This window comes from Heliangelus exortis, chromosome 1, assembly GCF_036169615.1.
Source record: "Heliangelus exortis chromosome 1, bHelExo1.hap1, whole genome shotgun sequence".
NCBI lineage: Eukaryota > Metazoa > Chordata > Aves > Apodiformes > Trochilidae > Heliangelus > Heliangelus exortis.
The window spans coordinates 125697527-125722559 of NC_092422.1; the positions used below are offsets into that span (position 1 = coordinate 125697527).

General features: G+C 38.4%; 1 protein-coding gene across 12 annotated transcripts in view; it reads left to right on the plus strand.

The window, feature by feature from the left end:
* The window catches only part of ATP2B1 (ATPase plasma membrane Ca2+ transporting 1), a 63785-nt gene extending 50909 nt beyond the window's left edge, over nucleotides 1-12876 (plus strand). For 6 of the 12 annotated variants that reach the window (XM_071765574.1, XM_071765565.1, XM_071765556.1 and 3 more), the window contains exons 16-22: nucleotides 378-569; nucleotides 770-983; nucleotides 1120-1331; nucleotides 3199-3306; nucleotides 5066-5248; nucleotides 5613-5766; nucleotides 9932-12876. In XM_071765574.1, coding sequence (XP_071621675.1) covers nucleotides 378-569; nucleotides 770-983; nucleotides 1120-1331; nucleotides 3199-3306; nucleotides 5066-5248; nucleotides 5613-5766; nucleotides 9932-9957 — 1089 coding nt within the window. In that variant the 3' untranslated portion in view covers nucleotides 9958-12876. The remainder of the gene's footprint in view (nucleotides 1-377; nucleotides 570-769; nucleotides 984-1119; nucleotides 1332-3198; nucleotides 3307-5065; nucleotides 5249-5612; nucleotides 5767-9931) is intronic. The other 6 variants (XM_071765519.1, XM_071765508.1, XM_071765497.1 and 3 more) reach the window with 2 other exon arrangements.
* Nucleotides 12877-25033: the final 12157 nt, after the last annotated feature.

Genomic DNA, 25033 nt, shown 5'->3' on the forward strand with positions numbered 1-25033 from the left:
CAAGAGGGAATGGACTCAAGTTGTGCCAGAGAGGTTTAGATTAGATATTAGAAACTTCTTGACTGAAAGGGTAATTAAACACTGGAATAGGCTTGGCCAGGGAGATGTTTGACTCACCACCTCTGGAGGTGTTTAAAAGATGTAGTATTTAGGAATATATTTAAGCACTGCACTTGGTAGATTTAGGTTATGGTTGGACTTGATGATCTTAAAGGGCTTTCTCTGTAAAGACAATGTTTTCTTATACTTGTAAGCAATTCAGGTGCTTCTATTACAAACATGTTGCAACAAAGTGCACCAAGGGTATAATAATAGCTTCTGTTAGAATAAGTCTGTACAGCCTGTTATATTTCATAGTGTATTTCTTTTTCTACTAGGGTATTGCTGGAACAGATGTAGCTAAAGAAGCTTCTGATATCATCCTTACAGACGACAACTTCACAAGTATTGTTAAAGCAGTTATGTGGGGACGAAATGTGTATGACAGCATCTCCAAATTTCTTCAGTTCCAGCTCACTGTCAATGTGGTAGCAGTAATTGTTGCTTTTACAGGAGCATGCATAACACAAGTACGTACTGGTAGTGGGTTGTTTCAGATAATGAAGTTTGAAAATGTCATGACTGTTTAACTCTTTGAAGTAAGCTTTTCAGTTAAATACTAGTCCATATAATATAATGCTCTTCCGAACATGCCCATGTTGCATAAGTACCTTTAATTCTGCAATTTGTACACTTATATCAGAGGGTTTATGTGTGTCTGTCTTTATAGGATTCTCCACTTAAAGCTGTGCAGATGCTGTGGGTAAATCTCATAATGGACACATTAGCTTCTCTTGCCCTGGCAACAGAACCACCTACTGAAGCTCTTCTTTTACGGAAGCCTTATGGTAGAAACAAACCTTTGATTTCTCGTACAATGATGAAGAACATCTTGGGTCATGCATTCTACCAACTTGTAGTGGTCTTCACACTCCTGTTTGCTGGTAAGAATACTGAGGCTTTATAAAGTTATTCTAAAAGTTGTACAGAGGTGTGATATTAAAACCAGTATTTTGTTGTGGTGTGTGTGTGTGTGTAAAGACACCGGTTAAGCTGCTGACAAATGCCTTTTGTACACAGGTGAGAAAATTTTTGATATCGATAGCGGAAGGAACGCACCTCTGCACGCTCCCCCATCAGAGCATTACACTATTGTGTTTAACACCTTTGTGATGATGCAGCTCTTTAATGAAATCAATGCCCGAAAAATTCATGGTGAAAGAAATGTTTTTGAAGGAATCTTTAACAACGCTATCTTCTGTACTATTGTTCTGGGGACATTTGTTGTACAGGTAAGTAAATTCTTTGAGGGTGGGGAGGGAAATAACACTTAATACACTGATGTGATTGCTTATGTTGGAAATGCTATTCAGCAAGTGCCAGACACTTTATTTCTGAAATGTGAGAAACTTTCAGTGTCAAACATGCTATAAATCACTTGAAGGTGTTGCTTGATGGGGTTTTTAGGTAAGAACGCTTTAAAATTGGTAAAATTGGAATGTAGAAGTACTTGCATTTACCTTTTGAATTTTCTGTTCCTTCAATTGGATCTTAGTGTTCTGGTCTCTTTGTCAAAATGTGAAAAAATGTTTCCTCCCCTAATCAGAAAACTCTTCCTCCTAGTACCTGCCTGTGCATCCGAGCCAGAGTGCTTTTAAACAGTTACAGGAAAGTTACTTCTTTTATCTTCTTGATGAGACTGAGACATCTGCCTGCTGTGTCCAGGGACCTTCTGTTGGTGCATATATTTAGGCAGATATGCTAAAACTAGTTAGTTAACACAGTATATGCTAACAGATTAAAGGAAATTATCTGAAATTAATTGGGTTCACACCTGATGTTGAGAAACACTAAGTCAAAATTGAATCTAAAGAAAATCTGCCACTTGAACACAGTGATCTTAGAGGGCTTTTCCAACCATGACTATTCTGTGAAAACAGTTTGTAGGAAATAGTTTCACCTTGTAAGTGGCCTTAACTTTTAATTCACCAGAAGAAATAACCAGCAAATGAGTATGCTGCTTCTTTTCAAAACTCTTTCATTTTGTCATTTATGAAAATTACTGGCTTTGTATTTCAGACTTCATATATAAACTATGCCTTAAGGTTCTCTTAGACTTGGGGTTCCATGAAGTTTACCAAATTCATAGCAGTTCAAGCAGGTGCAAATATATGCATCTCTCCTTCACGTGAAGTTAGTTCACTTTTTCTCCCAGGTTTAGTTTTTTTTAGTTTTAGTTTTGTTTTGTTTTTCAGAAGATACTCTTATATCTAGTGTTGCAGATACAACAGACTGTTGTGCAACAAAGCCAAATATGTAGAAATTACTCTTGACTGCATCTGTGTTCCCTTTATAAACTTGATGTACTGAATGCCTTCCCAAATAAGTTACTTACTGAGTTGTTGTCTCAGTGTTTTATCCTATGTTAATAAAAGAAGATACTCTTGGGCTTTTCAGCTGTCAGGTGTCCTACTTAACAGTCAACACTGTCTCCTTTTCATGCCTACCCTCCTACTTGAATTGTTGATTCTCCAGGGCAGACTTCCATGCATATAATTCCTATGCAGTGGGATACCTTGCTTATTAGGGCCTGTACAGCTTTTTGTAATAGGTAAGTCAGTAGGAGCTCATTTAATTTAGCTTTTGAGATCTCTGCCCCTCTTCCCCTAAGAACACAGATGTCACTGACGATCTAAAGTCTGACATTTAAGACCAGTGGGATACATAGCAATACTTTGCTGAATTATTTCTGAAAAGTTTCATGTGTGTGGATTATTACTATTAATAGAAGTTTAATAAGCAACATATGAATACGAGTGTTCCTATGATAAATAATCATTGTAAAGTTATGGCATCAAGTACATGCTGTTGCTGTGGAATGAAGAGAGAGAGCTACAATCAAAATGAAATCATGAACAGGTTTTTGTGAGTGATATTTCAAGAATGAATGGGTAGTTCTTGAAATACTGAAAAAGCACAAGAAGATGGCTTAGTTTGGGAAACTAACTCAAACTGCTGAGGCAATAGAATTGCATGCTTAAAAAAGATGGAAAATCCTGTGTTCGAATGAAGAGCTGTCTGCAGTGGTCTTAAAGCATTAGAGAATTTTCTAGTCAGAGGTCACTGATCCGTGTTGTCTAATGATGTTTGTCTTCACAGATAATTATTGTGCAGTTTGGTGGGAAGCCTTTCAGTTGCTCAGAACTCTCAGTTGAACAGTGGCTGTGGTCTATTTTCCTGGGAATGGGAACACTACTCTGGGGCCAGGTAAAGGAGCTTTTTAAAAATGTGAAATATCTACTTGCATTAGAATATTAATTCTAATATTAATGGGAAATACATTCAGATCTTTCAAGTGGACTATGTGAATATATGACCATTAATAATTAATATTCATTAAAATTGTCTAGTTCAATAGCTAAAAAGTCCTTAGTTGGGTACTTACTCCGACTTAGTCAATTAGTTAAATTTCATAACCAGATGCTATGGTTAATTTATATAGTAACTTTTAACTAGAAGCAGCTGTAGTTACCTTTTAAATATGAAAGCATCTTTTTAGCTAGATAAATACAGAAAGTTATGTAAGAATACACATGCAATGAATAGATCTAATTTCTTTTGAATGGTTTCTTGAAGAACCACAACTGTTAAACTTGCTAGTATTTTCTTAGTTCAAAAACTTCCCGGAGTAGCAAGAAATGTGGCAAAACACATAACAGCTTTCTCTTTAATCTTCATTTGCATAATTATATAATAATTGGAAAGTTTTCCCACCTATTAAGCCATTGCATTTTGATTTTTTTCTCGCCCCTAGGGTTTCATTACTATTGCATGTACAACAGTGCTTGTAAGCAGCAAGCTTATTTACATGAAACTTAAGAGCTACAAAGTTTTCCATTATTTAATGACATAGTTGTCTAAACTTTTCATACCACATGAAGAGTTTTCCATTACAGTTTCTTTCCTTTCATTTTGTAAAGGACACTTCAGGTTTCAGTATAAAACTGAAAGGGTGAATTTTAGTTGTAAGATGTGTATTGTAAATGTGGGATTAAGCTTTTTAATAAGGTTCTCTGGAAAATTAATTATTTAAAAAAATCAAACAGAGTCACTCTGAGGTTTAAAACTAGCCTAGAAGAGAATTGAGATGGCTTCAAATACCTTTGACCCAAAGTGTCTTGCAAGGGCAAAGCTTCCCTGCTGCAGTTCATGCTGCTCTAGTATCTCATTAAAGTCAAAGAGCTTTTGATTTTCTGAGAATAGTAGAAACTGAGGTGTCATCTGGGAGCATTCGTAGTAGCAATTTCAGCATAAAGGGCTGTTTATCTTGCTTTTGGAGGAGTCTTTTTATTCTGCAGCTGATGAAATGGTCTTTCAGGCCTGTGATGATCAAGGAAAGGAGTCTTGGAACTGGTCTGGATCTGCTAGATGGGATGTACCAAAACATGACATGTTTAGTTTAGGATAGGTGAACTAGTGTACACTAAGTAGCAAAGTAACAGTTCAGGGTAAGGGTTTTGAAAATATTATTCACCTTGCAAATGGATTGATACTTCCTAGGTCACAAAAGAATGCATGTCAGCTCTGTTTTTCTGAATTAACTGTGGCTACTTTAATTAAAGGATGTAGTTTTCACTTGAGGTAACACATCATGCTCATCAAACTGATGGAGCTCTGAAAGCTCTTGATACAAGCACACTCTATAGAATTAATAGCTCTTGTAGCTTTAGTACTGCTCCTTCCAGACATAACCAATTAATTGTAAAGTTGAATTCATAGTCCTTAGATGCTATCTAGGTTTGTAGTCCAACTTTAATTTCATATCTCAGTTGAGCTGGTAGGCATATTCACAGCTTTACAGATTTTCAGTTGTAGTGATTGCTCGTCCTGTTTAAATAATTTTGTTTTTTCAACATTGTTAATTGCATGCGGGGTATTGTATTAAGCCTTAAGTCTGGTATTACATATAGTATCATTTTTAAAAGGAAAAGACTAATTCTGATTAATATTTTTCCTTCACTGTTAGTTGATTTCAACAATTCCAACAAGCCGTCTGAAATTCCTTAAAGAAGCTGGGCATGGAACACAAAAGGAAGAGATTCCAGAAGAAGAACTAGCAGAAGATGTAGAGGAGATTGATCATGCTGAGAGGGAATTACGTCGTGGTCAGATCTTGTGGTTTAGGGGCCTAAACAGGATACAAACTCAGGTATGGTCTTGAAAAAGGTAGGATGCAGTGGGTGTTACAAGGGAAATCTCTCCATCTCCAGTCCTTTGACTAAGGGGCCAGTCGTAATCGATGTGGTGGAGACTGCCAAAAAGGGGGTCTGGATGGATGTGAAATCCCTCAGGGTACTCCGCTTTCTTCAGCTCTAAGTGCAACTCTTTCCTGTATATCTGCTCTATTTAAAAAAAAAAAAAAAAAAAAAAAAAAAGGAAAAAGAAAAAAAAAAAGTGCCTTTTCTTTATTTTCTGTATGTTATAGATGGGATGGTCCTTTCTCTTGTTCTCTCTCTCTCTGTCTCTCTCTCTCTCTTGCTGAGCAAGCTGTCACAATCTCTGATTCCTTGCAGATGGATGTAGTGAATGCTTTCCAGAGTGGAAGTACCATTCAGGGGGCTCTAAGGCGGCAACCCTCCATCGCCAGCCAGCACCATGATGTAACAAATATTTCTACCCCTACACATGTAGTGTTTTCCTCTACTACTGCTTCTACTACTGTGGGGTGTGAGTGTGTGTTCCTAAAGTGCATGAAATTAACATTTCCTAATTCACGTACCTAACGTTTCTCATTTTCTCCTTAGTACTTAAAATCATCGTTCAGGCTTTTATAGAGCTCTTCCACAAAGTGGAGTCCTCAAGACTTTTTTTTCTTAGAGGGCTGAGAACAGGTGGAACAGTTTCAACAAAAGACTTAAATGTGAAAGCTGTGAGCCTGCACATCCTGTGCCTTCATCCATTTGTGTACAGGGGGATGTTTAAGATAAAACGGGAAAACTGTTGTAAATTTTCGAGTATATGCCTTTTAGGGTGGCTGACACTGAGTGAATTAACTGTATAATCATGGACCCAGGTCGACAAAAATAGATGTCTTGCACTGCAGCACAAATTATACTTAAGGTAAACAAGCTGCTGGGAAAGCAAATGGTAAATTAAAAATATGAATGTAGCTAGAACATAGAGTATGAAATGCATTTTCTTTGTAGCCTTTAAGGAATTTCTGAATCTCTCCTTCTGTTGGACCTTTATTACTGAATAACACAACTTTCTCAACATCAGGATTCAGGTGGCGACGCAAGGCTTCTAAAACGCGTACAAGTCGGAAGAAACATTTAGCTAATGCAAAAAGGAAAAAAAGGTTTAACCACTGAATGGTGAAACTTTCACTCAAATCTGAAGAGTTTTTTTCCCCTCTAGGTTCTTCTGGCAGCAGTTCATAAGCCATCAGTGAAAGTAAAGTTTTGTCTCGCCTTAATTTTGCCCTGTTCATATGGTTCTTTTAAGTCGCATTTCAGTTTTAGGCTTTCTCTCTGTAGAGGCTAGAGGTTTAATGTGTGTAGGCTTAAACTCTGGAGCCTGATAATGCATAACAGTTGTAGTTGAATACTGACTGCTAATATCTATTGTTGAAAGAGTTTTCCACCTTAATTATATATTACATGCTTAACTTTCTTCTCTAACTTCCTAGAGACTGGTTAAATAACAGTTTTTCAAAATCACTTTGAGAGGGCTTCTTTCCCCCCCTGTTTTTCAGACTTTCAGATTACCAGATGGATGAAGACCCTTAATTTCAGGAGCTGTCTTAAATGAAATGCTCTCTTCTACATCTTCTTTTTTTATTTTTTTTTATTTTATTTTATTTTATTTTTTCATTGAGTTGACCAGAATTCCTGTGTGAGGTTGCTCAAGTGTCAAGTGTTTTATCTCTGTACTTGTCCTCCATTGGTGAGACAGGTATTTCCTTTCCTTGCAATAGTATTGAGAAGCTCAGCTCACAAATTCATGTATCTCAAGAACACAAAGCGAAAAGTAGATTTAACAGTAAGGATGCACAGGATTGCATCTCCTAGTTAAAATGCTAATTAGTAACCTGTATCCCTAACAACATTCAAGAACATTAATTAGACATTTAGAATTCTCTAGAGAGGAACTTCATGCCATGCTGCCATTCGAGCAGAATCTAATGGGCACTGCAGCATCTCATTGCATCAGATGACCAATGCAGATACAGAGCTACAATAGCATAAAACTAGTTTTTGATCCTAACTAGTTTATACAGCCTTCTGCTGGTCCCTCCAGGAGAACAAATTTTGATAACTAATCTGTATTGATGGAGAATAGATGTGCTATTCCATTGTGTCTCGCTTTTCAAAGCTGTTTGTTGGAAAATAGTTCAGCTGTTCCTAAGAAGTGAGGTTGCAACTCTTAAGCAGCCATCTGGCTAGGAGGATTTGGAGTGCTTACTGCATTCCTTGCTATTCTGGTACTAATATGAGGAAGGCCTGATGACAGTATAAATTACACATAACAAATTGTCTTGTTTGCTCCTCACTTATGCAATTTATTTATAGTTACCTCTCTAGTTATCTCGAGTAGTTGAAAATAAAGCCTTCAAAACACCATTTTCCCTTTTCCAGTATAAATTAAAATTGTGACAGTCTGATTTTCTGCCTTCATGGCTGGACTCTTTGAGGGTCCTGAGTTCATGGGAGTGTCTAGACCACTTGTTTAGTATGCATTCTGCATGGGAATTAAGCCTTTGTTGTGGGTATGCTTATTCCTGTGATAATTACAGCTGTCCTGATAAGCAAAAAATTGTTCTCCACTTCTGATTATTCTAACTTACCATCTGTAAGCAATGAAAAAGCAGTCCCATGAGGCAGTCATACTTCATTTTGCCACATAAATCAGTGCTACACTGGGATGCAACATGCCAAACAAAGGCATTGCAAACTTGTGGTCTGGCATTGTCACTGCTGATATTCTTGGCAAGTGCCAAGACAGTTTATGCAGCTTGCTGGACTTGTTTAAAGCTCATGTAACATGCCAACTCCATAACAGCATGCTCAGTTTTTTTCATATGATGAACAGTAAAATACTAGCTGCTGTTGTAATTTTTTTACTTTTCAAGCACATTCACACTATTCCCTGCCCTCGCTTTATTGGTAGTTACATTCTCCCCCTTGCATGTGTGCCCCCCCAACATGGTTTCTAGGGTTAATGGGGCTCAGCTGTGTACCTGTAGTATAAAAATGGGGACATGATAGCTTTTGATTAAAATTCTTTGTGCAAGTGCTCTGAGTGGGTATGGTTTGGGGAAGAATGGTATTTCTAGAGGTTAAAGGACACTGTCAGGACCTAAGAACTTACCATAGGCAGTGATCCTGTGGTAACAAACTTGATAGTCCGTGGCTTTTGGGGAGTCCTTGTCTGGGTTTACAGCATGGTTTTTTTGGTCTGTCTTAGCTGTTTTGAAGTGTGTGCTCTTGATCTGCTTGATCTTCCAGCTTTATTCTTCCACCTGGAAGTCACCTTATTTTTACTGTCAAGGTACTCTATGGAAGCAGTAGTCATGAAGTATTTCGCAGCTTGAAAACAGTCCTCTTGGATGTGCAAAAAAAAAAAAAAAGTATGCTTAAATTGTTGCCAGTTCTTGTTGACTACAGGGTTGCTCTGCTGCCTGCTGTACGACAGAGGAACTTTGGGATCAAAACTGTGCTTTGCTGAAGACTCAGAGTAGGGATGTTGAGAATGGAATAGGAAGCTAGCAGAAGGGGAAACTGTGCCTTAACAGAATAGCTGCTGTCTTCCACCTAATCTTACTCGTATTATCAGTTGAAGAATGCACCCTGAATTGTTGCAGTTGCTCAGGGAAACATATGGGATGTGGGAGGAGGAAGGGAGTGTGGGCTGGTGTTTCATCATTTGAATAACAATTTGGAAAGTTTAAATTCAACCTGGGCATGCGCAGTTTGCAAAATGGAGCTCTATTTCATTCTATCTAATTTCACTCTGAAATGGTTGTTTATTAATTCTGTGAACTTAGCTTTCTGATTTCACAAGTGTTAGTTAAACAATGAAAGGGCTTGAAATAATACTCAGCCTGGGAATTTTGTCCATGAATTCCACGTAAACTGAAAACTCAAGCAAAGGCTGATCATCTGCTTTTCTCATACTTTGTACTACTTGAACAGTCTCTTCAAGGCTACGTACAACCTGTCATGGCTGCTTAATTCTACAGTGCAGTATTCCATTTCCTAGTTCTGGTCTTAAGTTTCCAAAGCACTATTCAGTAAGGAACTTTCTGTAGTGTGGTAAACGGGTATATACTCGAATATTTACAGCTGTTAAAGTGGTATCCTTTTTTGCATGACTCTTTGTAAACGTCCAGTCATTGTGACATTGGCTTACACTTGCTTGGCTTCTTCATAGTCAGCTGACATCCTTATTCCTAGCATGAGAATTAGTAACCCTCTTATCCTTTAACTTATTTTCAGCCTCTCCCCTCCTTCCCATCCCTCCCATCCCTCCCTCAAGTATTCAATAAAACACTCATTTAGACTTTTAAATTTGTTAATAAGTAAATAATTGTTGGCCTCACTTCTGAAAAATGCTTAGCCCACGTTAATTAATTAAACAATTCTAGTGCCACATCTGAATCTTTAGGCCCCCCATCTTTTCGCAGTACTTTTACAATTTTTATTCCTGTTGTGTAGACTGGCAGTGCTCTCCTGAAATGCTCTTCATTTTTTACAGTTTATTGCAAGTTCCACTGCATCACATACAAATTCGGTTCACTCATGTCTAACTGTTTGTGGATTCAGACTCATAAGAACCATGCCACTGCCAGCAAATCTGCAGCCTTTTGACCCCCTTTTTTCTTTGTTTGCAGATCCGAGTGGTGAATGCATTTCGTAGCTCCTTGTACGAGGGGCTGGAGAAACCTGAGACACGAAGCTCAATCCACAATTTTATGACGCATCCTGAGTTTAGAATAGAAGACTCCGAGCCTCATATTCCCCTTATTGATGATACTGATGCTGAAGATGATGCTCCAACAAAACGCAACTCTACTCCCCCACCCTCTCCCAATAAAAATAACAATGCGGTTGACAGTGGAATTCACCTTACAACAGACATGAACAAGTCTGCTACCTCTTCATCCCCAGGGAGCCCGCTACATAGTTTGGAAACATCACTCTGATTGTAAGCTGAATGTTAACACACTAGCTGCATTGTAAAGAAATTGAAGCTGGGTCTCTTCACACATTATGATGGACAAGATGATAATTCTTGTCTTGGACTTCAACAGAAGACACACTTGTACGAATGTAGATTTATTTTTTTAAAAAAAGCTTTCTGCCAGACTGGAGGGTGCTTTTCTGGGGGTGGGAGTAATAATGAACTCTGACTGAAAAACAGTAACTCAGCATAAGTGACCTGTGGATCATCTGTTGTGCTTAAGAATGGTCCTGAACAGTGTGTTAGCAGAGCTTTAGTTTATCATGGTCCTTTTCTGAGGGGAAGGCTTGGAAGGGCAAGGAGGCCCTGGATCATTGAATTGATACTTTAATTTCTGCTGTTGGCTGTTAATAATTTGGATTATTTATGTTTATAAATGATACAGATCTGTTTACAAGGTTTGTAGATACTTTTTTGTTCCTGTTCATAGATGGGAAGCTTCCTTATAAATGATGCAGAGAAAAAAAAAACAAAGACACAAAAAAACTAGTCCTTCAAATACTGCTGTATTTTCAGGAAAAGGGTGTTTCTATTGAAACTGTACTAAATTTTGCCTGCAATTTACCTTGTTAAATATTGTAGATAAATTGCTAATACTAATAGCCAAATAGATAACACTAATGCTTTGTAAAAACATGAGCAGTGGTGTTCTAATGAAGTTATGGCCTCTGTCCTAATTAGTTTCTTAAATACATTTACTACTTAATGGTTTTGAAACAACTGTTTAATTTTTAAAAATTTTGAGAAACTTACTGAATAACTTTTGTTCAGAACTTAGTAGGATTGTTTAATGCAGGACATCAATATGTGATGGAACTTGCTTGAAATATTTATGTTATCTCGGGCAAAATGGATTAAATCAAAATACATCAGAATCTTAGTCCTTTGTTTTTGTCTAAACATGTTAGCTTAGTGCTGTCTTGGTGAACTGTGAGTGGAACTGTGATTTTTTTTCTAATCTATAGAATCCATGCAGCATGAGGGCTGTTGGCATTTTGAAAGGTTGTTAGTGGGTAGCATACATGTTCTTTTTGTTTTTGAAACTTGTTTGTAAACATGAATAAATCTGCCCTTTTGTTAAAATAAAATTGCAGCAATTGTTTCTTACAGATTTTTTTTTTCTCAGCTCCTTCACTGGAAACACTGAAAAGTACTCTCTTTTTATTACTGGTTAACTTTGAACTCCAGTTTCAAGATGGTAACAGCCCCACTAAAAATAATTTACTTTGGGTAAATGGAATCATGGTGGCTGCCTCCAGAATGAATGTAAGCCTAAGGTACTCAAAAGTCTCCACTGATACAAAAGGATACTCCTTGGGAATGAATAGGTCTGCCTCAGATTCCTATAATTCCTGTGAGTACTGTGTAATAAATGTATCCCTGATGAGTTAAATGAGGGGAAACTGAAAAATGATATATAGCATGGGTGAAAATACATTTTTTTTCAGTTGATAATTACATTTTGCACCAAAACTGACCTGCTAGCTATTGACTGGAGTAGTTATGGTCTGCCTCAACTGTGTTGTTCAAACAGTGAAAAATGATGGAATAGTACTCGATGTGGTACTTCCTCATGTTTTGTACGTACAACACTTTAGAAGAGCAACCAAAGAGATGAGTTGTAAACTCTCTTTTTCCAGCTCTGTGTTTTTAAAAATATTGCATGATTTTTTTTTTTTTTTAATTTTTTTGCCAAATAATATAGATTTCTGGAGATTTTTCAAGGGGTCCCTTCAAAGGAGTGCAGAAATTGAACTGGTAATGAGGGAGGGCATACTGTTAGAGCAAACTGCAGAAATGAGCAGGTCAGGAAGCTCAAGCATGTCTTGCCCTTGTGGTGAGGTACAGGCATGCTTGGATTTGTTCTTTAGTGGCTAATGTTCAACCTGTAGCACTGCATCCCACTGTCAACCACTGCTGAATTCAGTCTTTTCCGTTGTACCTAAGTTAATACACTGACTTCTAGGCAATGGGGGTTAGCACTTGACACTTTGTGTAGTAATTTTTCTCACATGTTTCTAGCACTTGCATCATAGGTCTTTCCTAGAGTGCTTGGTGGAGGGATCAGTTTTCATGTAAACTGTTTTCTCCTTACTACAAAAGTTAGAATAGCACTGGCTTAAAATGAGGAGAGTTTCTTTACCCATGAATTACACTGCCACGTGAGAAAGTATCTTTCTTCATTTAACTTCATTTACACAATTTAATTTGATTTGATTTGAAAACAGTCTTTAATTTTTCCCTCTTCTAGCTGTGACCATGACTGCATGTTATCTTTTTTTGGAACAGTCTACTCTTAAGCCTTTTGAAGGGGGAGTGTGGGAGGGTGAATGTAGGCTTTGTACGTTGGTGGTCCCTCTTGATTCTGTTAACATCAGTGTGTTGTTCTTACAGGAAATTTCCTGACAGAAATATGGAAAAGTTGTCTAAGAGGGGGGTATGCTTTCTTTGTGATCTCAAAAGAAATCATAACATGTTGCCTAGATTATGAAATGGTTATCGCTAAGATCATGAGGCCTTCATTGCCCTTCTGGTTGTAAGGTTTTCTTGTCTTTCTTCTTGTAATTGAAATAAATAAAAGTGCTGTTCATCTCAGTCTGTATGGGGACTGAAATTCTTGAATGCCAGTATAGTGCTGATTTAAACCTGAAATGCATGCTAATTCTAAGAAATTTGTGCTATGACTTTAAACTCCTTCCAGTTCAAGAGGTCATGGTGTACCTGGTATTATGATCCAGCAATAGTAACTTTTAACATAAATGCAGTTTGGGACTGACTAATGTTTAAATTAGCTTAACATTCAGTATCCTGAATGCAGGTTACCTACAATACTTGTGTATAAGACAAATGTTTGGACACCTAATTTTGGCTTTGAGGGAAAGGGGGAGAAATTGTTATATAAAAGGACTCATTTTTTTCTGTATTGGTCTTAACAGGAAGAGGAAAGTTCTGCATCATGAAGTAATCTGGAGAGAGTAATGGAAACAAATGCCTTAATGACAGACCAGTGGGTAAATGCAGGGATCTGTAGTAACTGTAAGCAGCCAAAAATGGGAACTAATACTCTCTGAGACTTTCTTAAAATAACAGGAAGTTTTCCAATGTGTTTTGAAGTAAGCAAGCAAATGGAATATTCATGAAAGGGTAACGTGTTTGGCTGACAGTATTGGGGTGTTATTCCAAAAGCCTGACAAGTTCAGTTTCTCCTGCCAGTAGTGCCAGCCTCTGCAGAGCCCTAAAAGAATTCCAAATCACATTAAGCCTTGCAAAAATGAAAGTAGAATGACTTCATGTCCATATTGCCTTTTCTTGATGCAAACATTTGGTTCTAAGAAGCTCCTGCTATTTTGTCACCACCCTTTCCCCAAACAGTGCATATCTTCTGATCCTACAGATTCCAAGCCCTCACTGACATGCCCTAACTTTGTTGGATGAGCCGAGCCATGGAGGGTCCAGCTCCAACTTCCCCCCAGACTTAACTGGCCTTGCATACTCAGGGCCATGTCATGAGAAAATTTTGGGCCTTAATAGCCTTGCAGCTTTTCCTGCTTATTTTCTCCCATGGACTGTACATGGAACTACCCAGACACCTTCTGTAAGAGACTGCAGCATACATTGAGGAGATATGGCTTGCATGGTGTCTAGCCCAAAAACCTCCTGCAGGTACTACTTGTCCTTTTTATTCAAAGTGAGGTCTACAATAAGAAAACTGTGGGATGGGTTTAAACACCTGAAAGAAGGGAGCCTTAAAAACTTCACTCGGTAATCAGTGGCAGCACCATTCTAGTTACAAAGTATAAAACTGGAGTTGGTGCTTACCTTGCAAAGCAGGGCGTATTCTACAGCAGAGGGAACAAATTGGTTGTGGCTCTTAGGCTTTCAGAGTAACTCAGCAGCCTTAATAGGAGATAAAAAAGAGAAAAGATGGACAGTTTGTGTTCAGAACGTGAACACAGTTTCTGCTGCTGTAAGGCAGCATGCAGATTTCTTCTGTCCTGTATGGAGCAGGCAGAGAACCTTGTTCTGTGTCCAAATACAGCTTTATGGACACTTCAAATTTTGTTAGTGTTCTGGGTGTATTTCTTTATAAGATAGATAAGGATACCTAACTTTGTAGCAGATGGGCAGCAGCATGCTTCAGACACGGTGATCTTCAAAATTTAGTGAATTTCTACATACCTCTTCACTACTAAGTGCACCAGACATCTAGTTTTCTAAAAATCTGCAAAATTGTTAAGCTGAAAAGGGGTTCTTTCTTGGCTTGCCCCCAGGGGAAGACAGTAGGAATTCAAGCTTGGAAAAATAACTAGCCAAGGGGATTTCTGGAAATTAAAAGCTTTTTGTTGATGGAAGTGTACTTTCTGGAATACTGGAACATCACCTAGCACCCCAAATTCTGGTATAGTGACAAGTGTCAATCCAACAATGAAGCAGCAGTTGCTTTCTGAAATGCAAATACACACCCTGTATCCCTTTGATTCCCTGCACAGCGAGCAGTATCCAACTGCATCCTGCTGAACAGCTTCATCTGCTTTCCTGGACTGCCTCTTAGAGGGTGGGAGGCTGAAGTGTGCTGGAAGACTCTGAGTACAGCCATACAGAAAACTTTCTGTGGCTTCCTCTATAGCGAAGGCACAGTCTTTGCTCTTGCTGTATCATAATTGCTAAGGGACAAAGTTAATATTGTAGTTTCCTGTCAAAGAGCTTTCAGTGTCATCTGTAGAGAATCAGAGCATATAGTTCAAATGCTTCTAAACTTCATGTGAATAACCCCCCAAAACTTCTAATTTAAAGTACCATAGTAAAAAAAATATCACATACAACAAAACACTCTACAAATAAACCCTATAAGGTATATCTGTTATCTTTGACAATTTCAGTTTTACAAATACAGGATTATGTTGACATTTTTCCTCTTTCACAAGTTGTTTGCTCTGATGGCTGTAATTACAAAGCATCTTCATTTATGACCTGATCTGAAGGTAAGCCACTATTTGGCTAATATTTATGGGGAAATACAGAGCTTATTTTCAATAGTGTGCTGGGACATACTGTGTAGTGCCTTGTACTATGCATTTTAGGAGGGAACCTGCAAAGCTATCGATTTAGAACATTTGGATTCTTGTCCTAGGACCTGTCAAGGAATATATTGGTTGAAATTAGGATCTCCTAGAATTGTTATGTTGGTAGGAAGTGATAGGATTTGCTGTCTGACAACACTACTTTTAAAGGTGGGAATGTATGTCTTTACTCACGTGCCATGTATTGGTGATTAATACTCTGATCAGTGAAATGATCTAATTCACTGAGGACCATAATCCAAAAAGCACTCCATTAAACCAGTGTTTTTAAATTAAAAAATACTTTGGAAAAAGTATTTTCTGTCATATAAAAAGATGAGTCATTCCTAGCACTTTTTCCTTTTACTAAATCAACCAGGATCTCTTCCAATAAATCTATCAGTAGTATGGACATGACCCAAAATTTTAATCTTCTCCATTTTCTCCTCTTCCAGTCTGTCAAGAGCTATTGTAGACAATCAGTGAAGGACAGATGGAGAAAGAGGTGCAGTTGTGGATTTGTCTTCTTTATCATCCTTCTACCCTGCCTTACACTTAAAGATTTCACCCACTATCAGTAAACACACTGAAAAACTGTTGTGCAATGTGGCTGTTGGTGCTTTCAGTGAAGGGTCCTTAATGTGCTCCTTCTACTTTAATTTGTGCAAAGGCTTGAAGAATTAGGCTTTAGACAAGGAATTAGGTTTTGCACTAAGAATGAACAGTGAATGAAAATAAGAAAGAGCAGTTTGAGAATGTTTGAGACCAAATATTTCTCCCAGATAGTTTTTAAAGCCCCCTTACCTAGCTGAACCCTTGATGTTTGTTTGTACCTCTGTGCTTGCTTATACAAAAGCACCTTGCTATTTAGAGAAGGTTCCTGATTGACACACAGCAGGACTTTGGTCATGCTTGCACATGTACATGTGCTGAGAATTAGGATAACACTTGAAAATTTAAGCCTTGGGCAGGAATCTTCAAAAGCATTCTGCCCTGCACTAGTCTTCTGTCAGGTGTATCTTGAAGAGCCATTTCTAATAAAAGTCCTAAGGGCAGGGCTTTGAAAATATTCATAAAAGGCCTGTGGGGACTTAACAGGGAAAATACATGTAGAGGCAACGTAAGGTAGCTGTATAATGTAACATCTACTTGGCTTTTTAAATCTGAAATATTACAAGTTTCAGGCTTTAAGTTATTGCGTGCAAGTTCCTATGTTTGGTGGCCTCTTAGGCATCTCAGAATACTTCTTACAAGAGAGGGACTGAGGCTTTCTAAAATGTCAGCAGTGACTTTGATCTTTCCTTGAAAGATAGGGTCATTAAGTGGGGAAGAAAGAGGATATTATGTGTGCATTGAAGAAAACTTACAGTTCTCATTTCTCTATAGAAGAATCAGTAAATAGAAGCATGCATTTTTCTCTTCTTTCTTCTAGCAGCTCTTTCACATATAATTTTCTTTCAAGTTGAAAATGGAATAAAATTAAAATTTGTTTTATGGGTAGCATAAAAACCGTGAAGCTTAGTACAAATAATATTACTTAGGAATTTTTAGAATTCTGAGAGTTGTTCCCTAGTGAGCTACACTTAAGCTAACATTAAAACTTGGAGTATTCAGTGGTGGAATTTTAAAATTTTCAGAGATGGTCATGAATTAAAAGTTTATTGTAGGAAGCTTCAGATATCTTGAATTTTTTTTTAATTTTATTTTTATTCCAAGTGAATCTTAGTATATCTCAGTGAAGCTTAAACAGGATTTGAGATTTTCTTACCTCCTTTTAGGACCTGCAGAAGCAAAAACCCACAGCCCCAAGCTGTGGCTTCTGACCTCTGCCTCTTCTCTTCTTTCTTGAGCTCATCCCATCATAGTTCAGTGTGGTTCTGCAGGCAACTGTCTGGGAAGATATTCTGAGCTGTGAAGAGGGATAGGGGGTTACATTAATATTCAAATGTTCACAATAAACCTTATTCAGTTATTCTTTAGGAAGACAGGAGGCTATTCAGCAGAAAATAACTCATTAGTGAAGAAAGTTCACAGCCTTTTTGTCTTTGCAGGCATCAAAAAAAAGATGCATCATGAAATAATCTGAATGAAGCTTCATGAAGTTGTAATGCTTTGAGAAGGAGTTTGCATTATATGATTTCCCAAGGCCCTTTTCAACCTGAATTATCCTGTGATCCTGTTTTTAAGCTGTTTTCAATAGGTATCTGTTAAACTAATCTATTCTAATGTTTGTGTTTTATACTCGAAGTCACATATGCTTAGCTGCTTCAAGTCTATAATTAATTGAAAAGCCCACAGGTTTTAAAGTGATATCCAGAAATCTCTGCCGTAGACCTGTGGAAAGCAGCTGCTTCTCAAGGATGAAGAGGATTTCCCACTCTGTTATTTGGATCTTTCAAGACTTTCAGGTGTATGAAGGATGATAACTGTAGTTATATCTAAGGAAAATTAAAAGCTGACTCATTTCCATATTTGTGTGGTCTCACTGCCCTGCTCTCTATTGAGGTCTTCTTCAAGAATCTGCTCCTTTTTCTCAAAGCTACTGTGGGGTTTTTGTGGTTTTATGTGCTTTAAGATCAGTTTCTGAAAAAGAAAGTTCCCTTGCAGGCATATAAGGTTAAAGAAAGCTATGTTATCATTCTAACAGATCAAGAATAAAGAGCACCGAAAAATGCATTTTCAGTCATAAGAGCCTATAATTAAATGTAATAGAGAAGCTGACTTTTCTCCTTTATTTCATAGAGCGGGGGTGATACAGGATTTTATCTAATTGTGCAAAGCATCAGTGAAATTCAATTAAATGCAGTGTCAATTCTACTGTTACATACTGATGCTCCCTCTTTTGCCTTGGGTTACAGAAATACTTTATACACTCAGAGAAGTTAGTATTATGTCAGATTTGAAGTCTCTTTTTACTGTTTCTCAGATGATGGCATATAATTCTTTAAATGGTGATGTAGGAAGCCTGACATCACAGAACTGCCAGTCTGGTGTCAAAAAGGAAACAAAAGGAAAAACCTTCTGTCAAATATGCCACATATAAGCTGTATGGCAAACCTAGCTGGCTGGCTGAGCAAATGGTGATGCAAGATGATTGAAACAGAAAACTGACATCCTAACTACTGAAAAAATAACTGTGTTTCTGAAACACAGTTGTCATAACTTGCTTTGTTTTGTTTTGTTTTGGTTTGGTTTGGTTTGGTTTGTTTTTTTGGGGGGAGTGTTATAAATGATGTATTGCTTCTTAAGTTAAAACAGATTTAAAATAAGTGTGTTTAGAAGATGTAGGGCAATGCCTACACCACTAATTATTAACATACTATGTTCTGTGTCTCTACCTTAAAGGTGCAGAAATAATTTGAATTTTCTGCTATAGGGCCACTATACTGCAGTGTGTTTCATTTCAAAGGCATTAATGTCTCAATAAAAGATGAATTACATTCTACAGCAAAGTTAAAAGTATTCTGAAATACCATTTTTAGAGAGCTTGAAACAGCAGGGGGCCCCAGCCATTCTACAGGCATGTCAATACTTGAATACAACCATTACTTTAAATCACAATGACAGTCATGAACTTTAAATCTCTCTGACTTCGCCATTTTTCAAAAGGGTTATTAACACTGAAAGTTTTAATATCGGCTAAATGATCATGTGTCAGCTTGATACCAATCCACACAGTCAATATTTTACTTGTTTGAAGAAGTTCTATGGGCTTTTTGATCACTGGATGAGGAGGGTGAGCTGATAAATTACTACTTCAGTACACTACATCAGCTTTCTTCATTGCTGTCCCTGAAGGCAATCAGCACAACCAATAGACCCCTTAGTGTTTGTGTTCTGAAGGCATACCTGGTGTCCAATAAACATTGTCAAAAAAAGACTGAGATATACTCCTGCATGCTATTGTTAACCCAGCTTGAAACCTTGTACTTTTAGAATCAATCCAAGTTGAACATTTAAGCAGTAGGTGTTTCCAAACTGGCTATGTATTATTGCCAAATATAAGCCAAGCACTCATGTGGCTTTCTTGCTTTGTTTCAGTATTGCAAGGCTTGATGGTAACTTAGAAATCAGGCCTTTGAGGAAACTTCATGGAGAAATGCATTTAACCACTAAACATCCTGATAAAATTATACAGCTCAAGAAGTTTGCTGTCGGGGCTTAGCCATTTCAGAGAATGGAATTGGGGAGGGAAGTGTTAATGCTTGTTGCTTCCGATACTCTGCTAACTCCAACCTTTTGAACAAGCTTTGAGACTTCCCAAAGGAGGATCTCCTGCTGCTGGGACTTTCTTTTGCTATCCTAGTGGAAAGCATGGACAAGTTGCAACCTGATGACTATCTATATAGTAAGCCTTCTCTGTTTTTCAGCAGAATTCTCTGAATTCTCAAAATTCTCTGTACCTGTTCTGAGGAAACTGCCCTGCAAGTTTGCAGGGGAATGAAGTCAGGTTGCAGCTGAGCCTTTCACAGAGCAGGATTGCAGACCATGGTGTTGGCTCAGGCTCCCTCCTCTGCTGAGTTCCTCTCTTTGTGTAGTGTCCCCTCAGCTGAGCCATGTCAACACCTTCTGTCACAGTGGTGGTGAACCACACCGGAAGTGATTCTGGGTAAACTGCTGCTGCTGCAAGCTGATGTTTGTTTGATGCTACTGGCTGCAGGGACTGTTCCCTGAGCAGAAAAGAAAAAACAAGCAGAAAGCTGTTCCCCTCGGCAGCTTCTAGTGTTCCAGTAACTAGAGGTGGAAGATGCAACAGATAAAATACTGTGGATGAAGGAGGTTATGTGGGAGAGTGAAAAGAGAGAGTGGAAAGAAATGCACGAGCAGGGAGGAGGTTGCTGAATGCTTCAAAGGGAGCAAAGCAAAATGACAGGTTAGGAGTGGAGCAAAAAGAATGAATATGCAAGCTGAAAAGTTTGTATCTTAAGGCAGACTTAATTTAGTGCTTGTTATTTAAAACACCAACATTAAATGTGGCTAACGTAATTAAGTGGTGTATCAGAGTGAAATGCCTGGTGTAACACCACCATTTTGTGGTGTTAAGGAGATGCCACCTCCTGCTTCTCTGCTGTGGCTGGGTTGTTCAGCCATTGAGAAATGATCCCTCTCTGAAACAAGATGACTACAAAAGTTGCCATTATGCTGAGATTACCATAAAATGTCATAATATTAGAGCCTTTGCAAGGTCTTAAAGCAAGCAGACACACATCCAGTTAGACATGTATACAGCTTTCACGCAGGAGAGGTGAGGGAGTTTAGAAAAAGGTGTGAAGTGGGAAAAGTATTTGCATTTGGACTTTTTACCCCAAAATGACCCACTTTAGTTGTATGCCTCGCCAGTGGGACAGGGCTCACTAGGTAGATTTTAGTCATTTGTAAGCAGCATTTGACAAAATGTAACCACACCCAACACCCAGCTGTCTAATTTACTGTGGCAGGTTTTATATATTTGATGGCACGCATGCAAACAGAACTGTATTTAATAATAACATTTCTGCAAGTCTGAAACTACTAGTACCCCCTTCCTCTTTCTTTCTGTGTGCATCAACCACACAAGTAATATTTTAGAGAAAATCTAAATGTTAGCAGCAGGAAGCATTTGTGGTACTCTGTCATGCTGTGGGGTTGCCAGCTCTTGTGCTGGAAGCTCTTCCTGCCCACACAGCCAGTGCTACAACCACTTAAAAAAAAACAAAACAAAACAAAAAAAAAACAAAAAAGAAAAAGTTCGGGGGTGGGCTTTGCTTCTCCAGACCAAAAAGTCCTTACCCTGCACCAGCATAGCAATGATGACTGCAGATCCATCAGCATTTAGGGCTACCTGTAAAGTGGCAAAAATGTAGTTGGTAAGCTTTTTCCTCACTCATGTGACCCAGTCTTCCCTGTAAGAATTCTGAATCTGAAGCAGCTGCTACTGCTGGTCAGAAATACCCAGCCTTAATCCTGCCCCTCTGGAAACTAAACCAAAAGTGGAATCAAGTTATCCTAGTTCTTTTAAGCTTACTAACAAGTACCTAGTTCAGACCTGCTGAAATAAACTGGTGGTTCAGATCTCAGATACATGCCACAGAGGGGCAGCAGAGGAGAGTGCAACTTTCTCAGTGCCCAAGTTATCTCCGGACCAGTCCCGAGATACAGAGTCAAGGATCCTTTTTAGAGGATGCATAGGTGATGTGAAGCTGGGAGACAAGTGTTATGACTTTGCTAAACACATCCATACAGCCCAGCCCTGTGCTAAGCATCTGAAGTCCCTGACATCTCAGAACCTGGCCTTCAGTAAGCATTTACCAGAAGAAATTAACACTACAGGTAAAATGTGTGTGCAAGCAGCCTGTGCAGTTGAAGATGATCTCTGCTCTGAGGGTGCTCTTCTGCTTCTCTCTCCATCTCCCTGGACACCACCTTCCCCCTCTGCCACAATAAATACTCTTGTTAAACTGGGAGTTAGAGTGGAGGACCCAGAAGAGTGATGAGCTCACTGACCTCCCCTTGTGATTTCCTAACAGCTACACACTCCCTTCTTCAACCTGTAGCTGCAGGTGTTCTGGCACCATTGGGTTCCTTGTTTTCCAATAATAGTGGCATATGGGTTCTCCTCACTTGTTTCTGTAATAATATTTGTTATTGTTTCTCATACTTTGTACCGGGCAGTTCTGGTCACTGCTTTCAAGCACTTGCTGTACTTTTTCTGTTGCCCTTTCACCGTTCACTCATATTTTATCTGTATTTTCCCCTAGTCCTCCTTGGTTAAGTGCAGACAAAAAAAGCTTACAAAAAACAGACAGTAAGGGAATTTCCATTTTCTCCTCCTATCAGCAGCAGAAAAAAAAATTATCATAGGAATCATGATGGTTGCTTTTACTGGCTAAGCATGAGGTAGCAGCTGTCTGCTGGTGAAACTAGGAAAATTAATTATCTAAGGATGTAGTTCAAAAACTTCTCTAGCAAACAGTATTGTCTAAATATTGTCAAAAAGGAGAAGTCTTGCACTCAGCAGCAAGCTCCAACCACTTAATGTGTGCCAGTTATTATTGATCTGATCCTGAGAAGAACTGATTTAATACACTAAGCTGGCAGAACACTAAACCAACAAGAGCAACTTCCACACTACCCATTTTTTTGGTTTTGCTTTCTAAACCACTTCATGCTCTGGTTTAAAACAAAACACACAAACTTATCAAATACATACTACTGTGAATTCTGCCAAGTTCCTCATTAACACACATCAAATATGTTTAATGTCACCTTTTTTTTCATAAATTTTTCTGCTAAGCTAGAATTTGATTTCACAGAGTTTTAACTTCAATTAAGACTACATATTTTGTAAGATTAAGTGAGCTCCAATATCGAGAGCTTATTTTTCTAATAATATTTCTTATTTTAGTTTGTTTTGGTCTTGCTTATTCCATCCCCTAGTTCATTCTCCTTCCTTTAGGTAAAGTGTTACTGTAATACACACTTGAACAGATTCTTTCCCAAGATAGGTGTCTCATCTATTAGACTAGATGATGCTGTTGTTAAGGAGTATTAAATGGAAGATATTCTACAAAGACCATTCTATACAACATCTGCTGAAGCATTAGTAAATTTGTTCTAACCTTTGCTGTACAGTACTAAATTCTTCCAAACTTGTTCTAACCCTCATGAACCCATTGAGACACGTGAAGAGTTCTTGATTTTAATAACACATTAGCAAGCTAAAGAAACTTGATTCCAGCACATTCAATTCCACAATGTGTACAATGTCAAAGAGATACATACCACATATCTTTTTAAAAAACAACCACTTAACTTACTTTTTAAAAAGCTAGACATAAGTGCATTGAAATAAAAATATGTTTACCAACATACTCATCTTACTGGCAACACAGCAAAAATTATTGGTATTGCTTGCCAGTAAAACATTACTGGGAAAAAAAAAAAAAAAAAAAAAGTTCTTTAAATTTGGAATTGTGTACCCAGACAGGTGGTGATGTCACTGCTATAAAATACCAAAATAGAAAATTCCATAGTCAAACTAGTTCCACTATAAGACAACAATTAGTGCCTGCAAACACTCTCAGCTTTAAATAATGAACATATAGAGACTAGGAGTTAGAATCTGACATTCAGTGTAACACTAAGAAAGGTTTACATCCAGCTCAGTGCCTGTTTCAGCTACATACTACTATAGTGATATTCTGACTGTACTGTTTGGCTACTTAGGGAAAAGCATTAAGGAATTTAATCCCTGCAGTCATTAGAAAGATAAGTATCTTCTATTCAAAAACACCTGATTAAAAGGAACAAAGGGAAAAACTCCTTTGCATAACACACCCACTTTTATACAAATTCTAATGACTTTAAGAGTAGTTCTTTGGCAGAGTAATTGTCGCTCTCAGCTTCTAAGGCAGACAGTTATTTGGTTTAAAAGTGCTGGTTTTAAGTTATACAGGTTTCCTTTACACATTTCCCTTCAGGCACTTTGAAATTCTTTTATTTATCCTTGGTTACAATAAACAACGAAAATCTTAAACATCTCTCAGCTACAACAGTCCTCTAATCATTTTTGTGGCCCTCCTTTGGACATGCTCCAACAGGTCAATGTCTTTCTTGTACTGGGGACTCCAGAACTGGACACAGTACCCCAGGTGGGGGTTTCATGAGAGGAGAATAGAGGAGAAAAATCACCTCCCTCAACCTGCTGGTCATGCTGGTTTTGATGCAGCCCAAGATATGCTTGGCTTCCTGGGCTGGAAGTGTACATGGGTGTCTCATGTCCAACTTTTCATTCAGTATTATTCCATAGTCCTCCTCCACAAGGCTGCTATATAACTCATCCCCCAGCCTACACTGGTATTGCAGATTGCCTCAGCCCAGGTGCAGGACCTTGCATTCAGCTGTGTTTCAAACCTTCATAAGGTTAGCAATGGTTCACTCATCAAGCCTGTTAAGGTCTCTCTGGATGGCACTCCTTCTATTGTATCAGTTTGCACCACTCAGCCTGGTGTCACCCAGACTTGCTGGAGGTGCACTCAATCCCACTGTCTATGTCATTAACAGAGATATTAAACAACATTGTTCCCAAAGCAGAACACTGACTTCATTCATTCCTGGTTTCCATTTGCACACTGACCACTGACACTTTGGATGTGGCCATCCAGCCAATTCCTTATCCATCTAATAGTCCATCTATCAAACCCATATCACTCCAATTTAGAGGCAAAATTTTTGTGGGGGATCGTATCAAGTCTTCATAGAAGCTGAGGTGGATGTGTCCTGGTTTGGGCCAGGATAAAGGTGATTTTCTGTCTTGTACTTTTGCTTTTAGCTAAGTCTCTTGTAAGTAGTTGCACTTGCTGAAATTAACAGCAAGTTTCTCAGACAGTGTTTGCTTCTAGGACTGATAACACTTGATGTTTATATTTACTGTTAGAGACTGGTGTGCAGAGCCAAGGACACTGCTCAGCTCTGAGGAAAACTTTTACCCTCCAAGAGGGATAAAGAGGTCCCACCTGCAGCCCTCCTTTGGGGAGGAATGGACAAGATATATGCCAGAATTGACCAAACAGAGTATTCCATCCCATATACGTCATACTCAGTATAAATTTGAGGGATCACGAGGGCCAAGCCAGATTTCCTGCTTCCAGCTTCCAGCTGCCTGCCCTTTCTGCCTTTTCTGCTTCCCTTCCTTCACCCGGCATCCTGGGAGG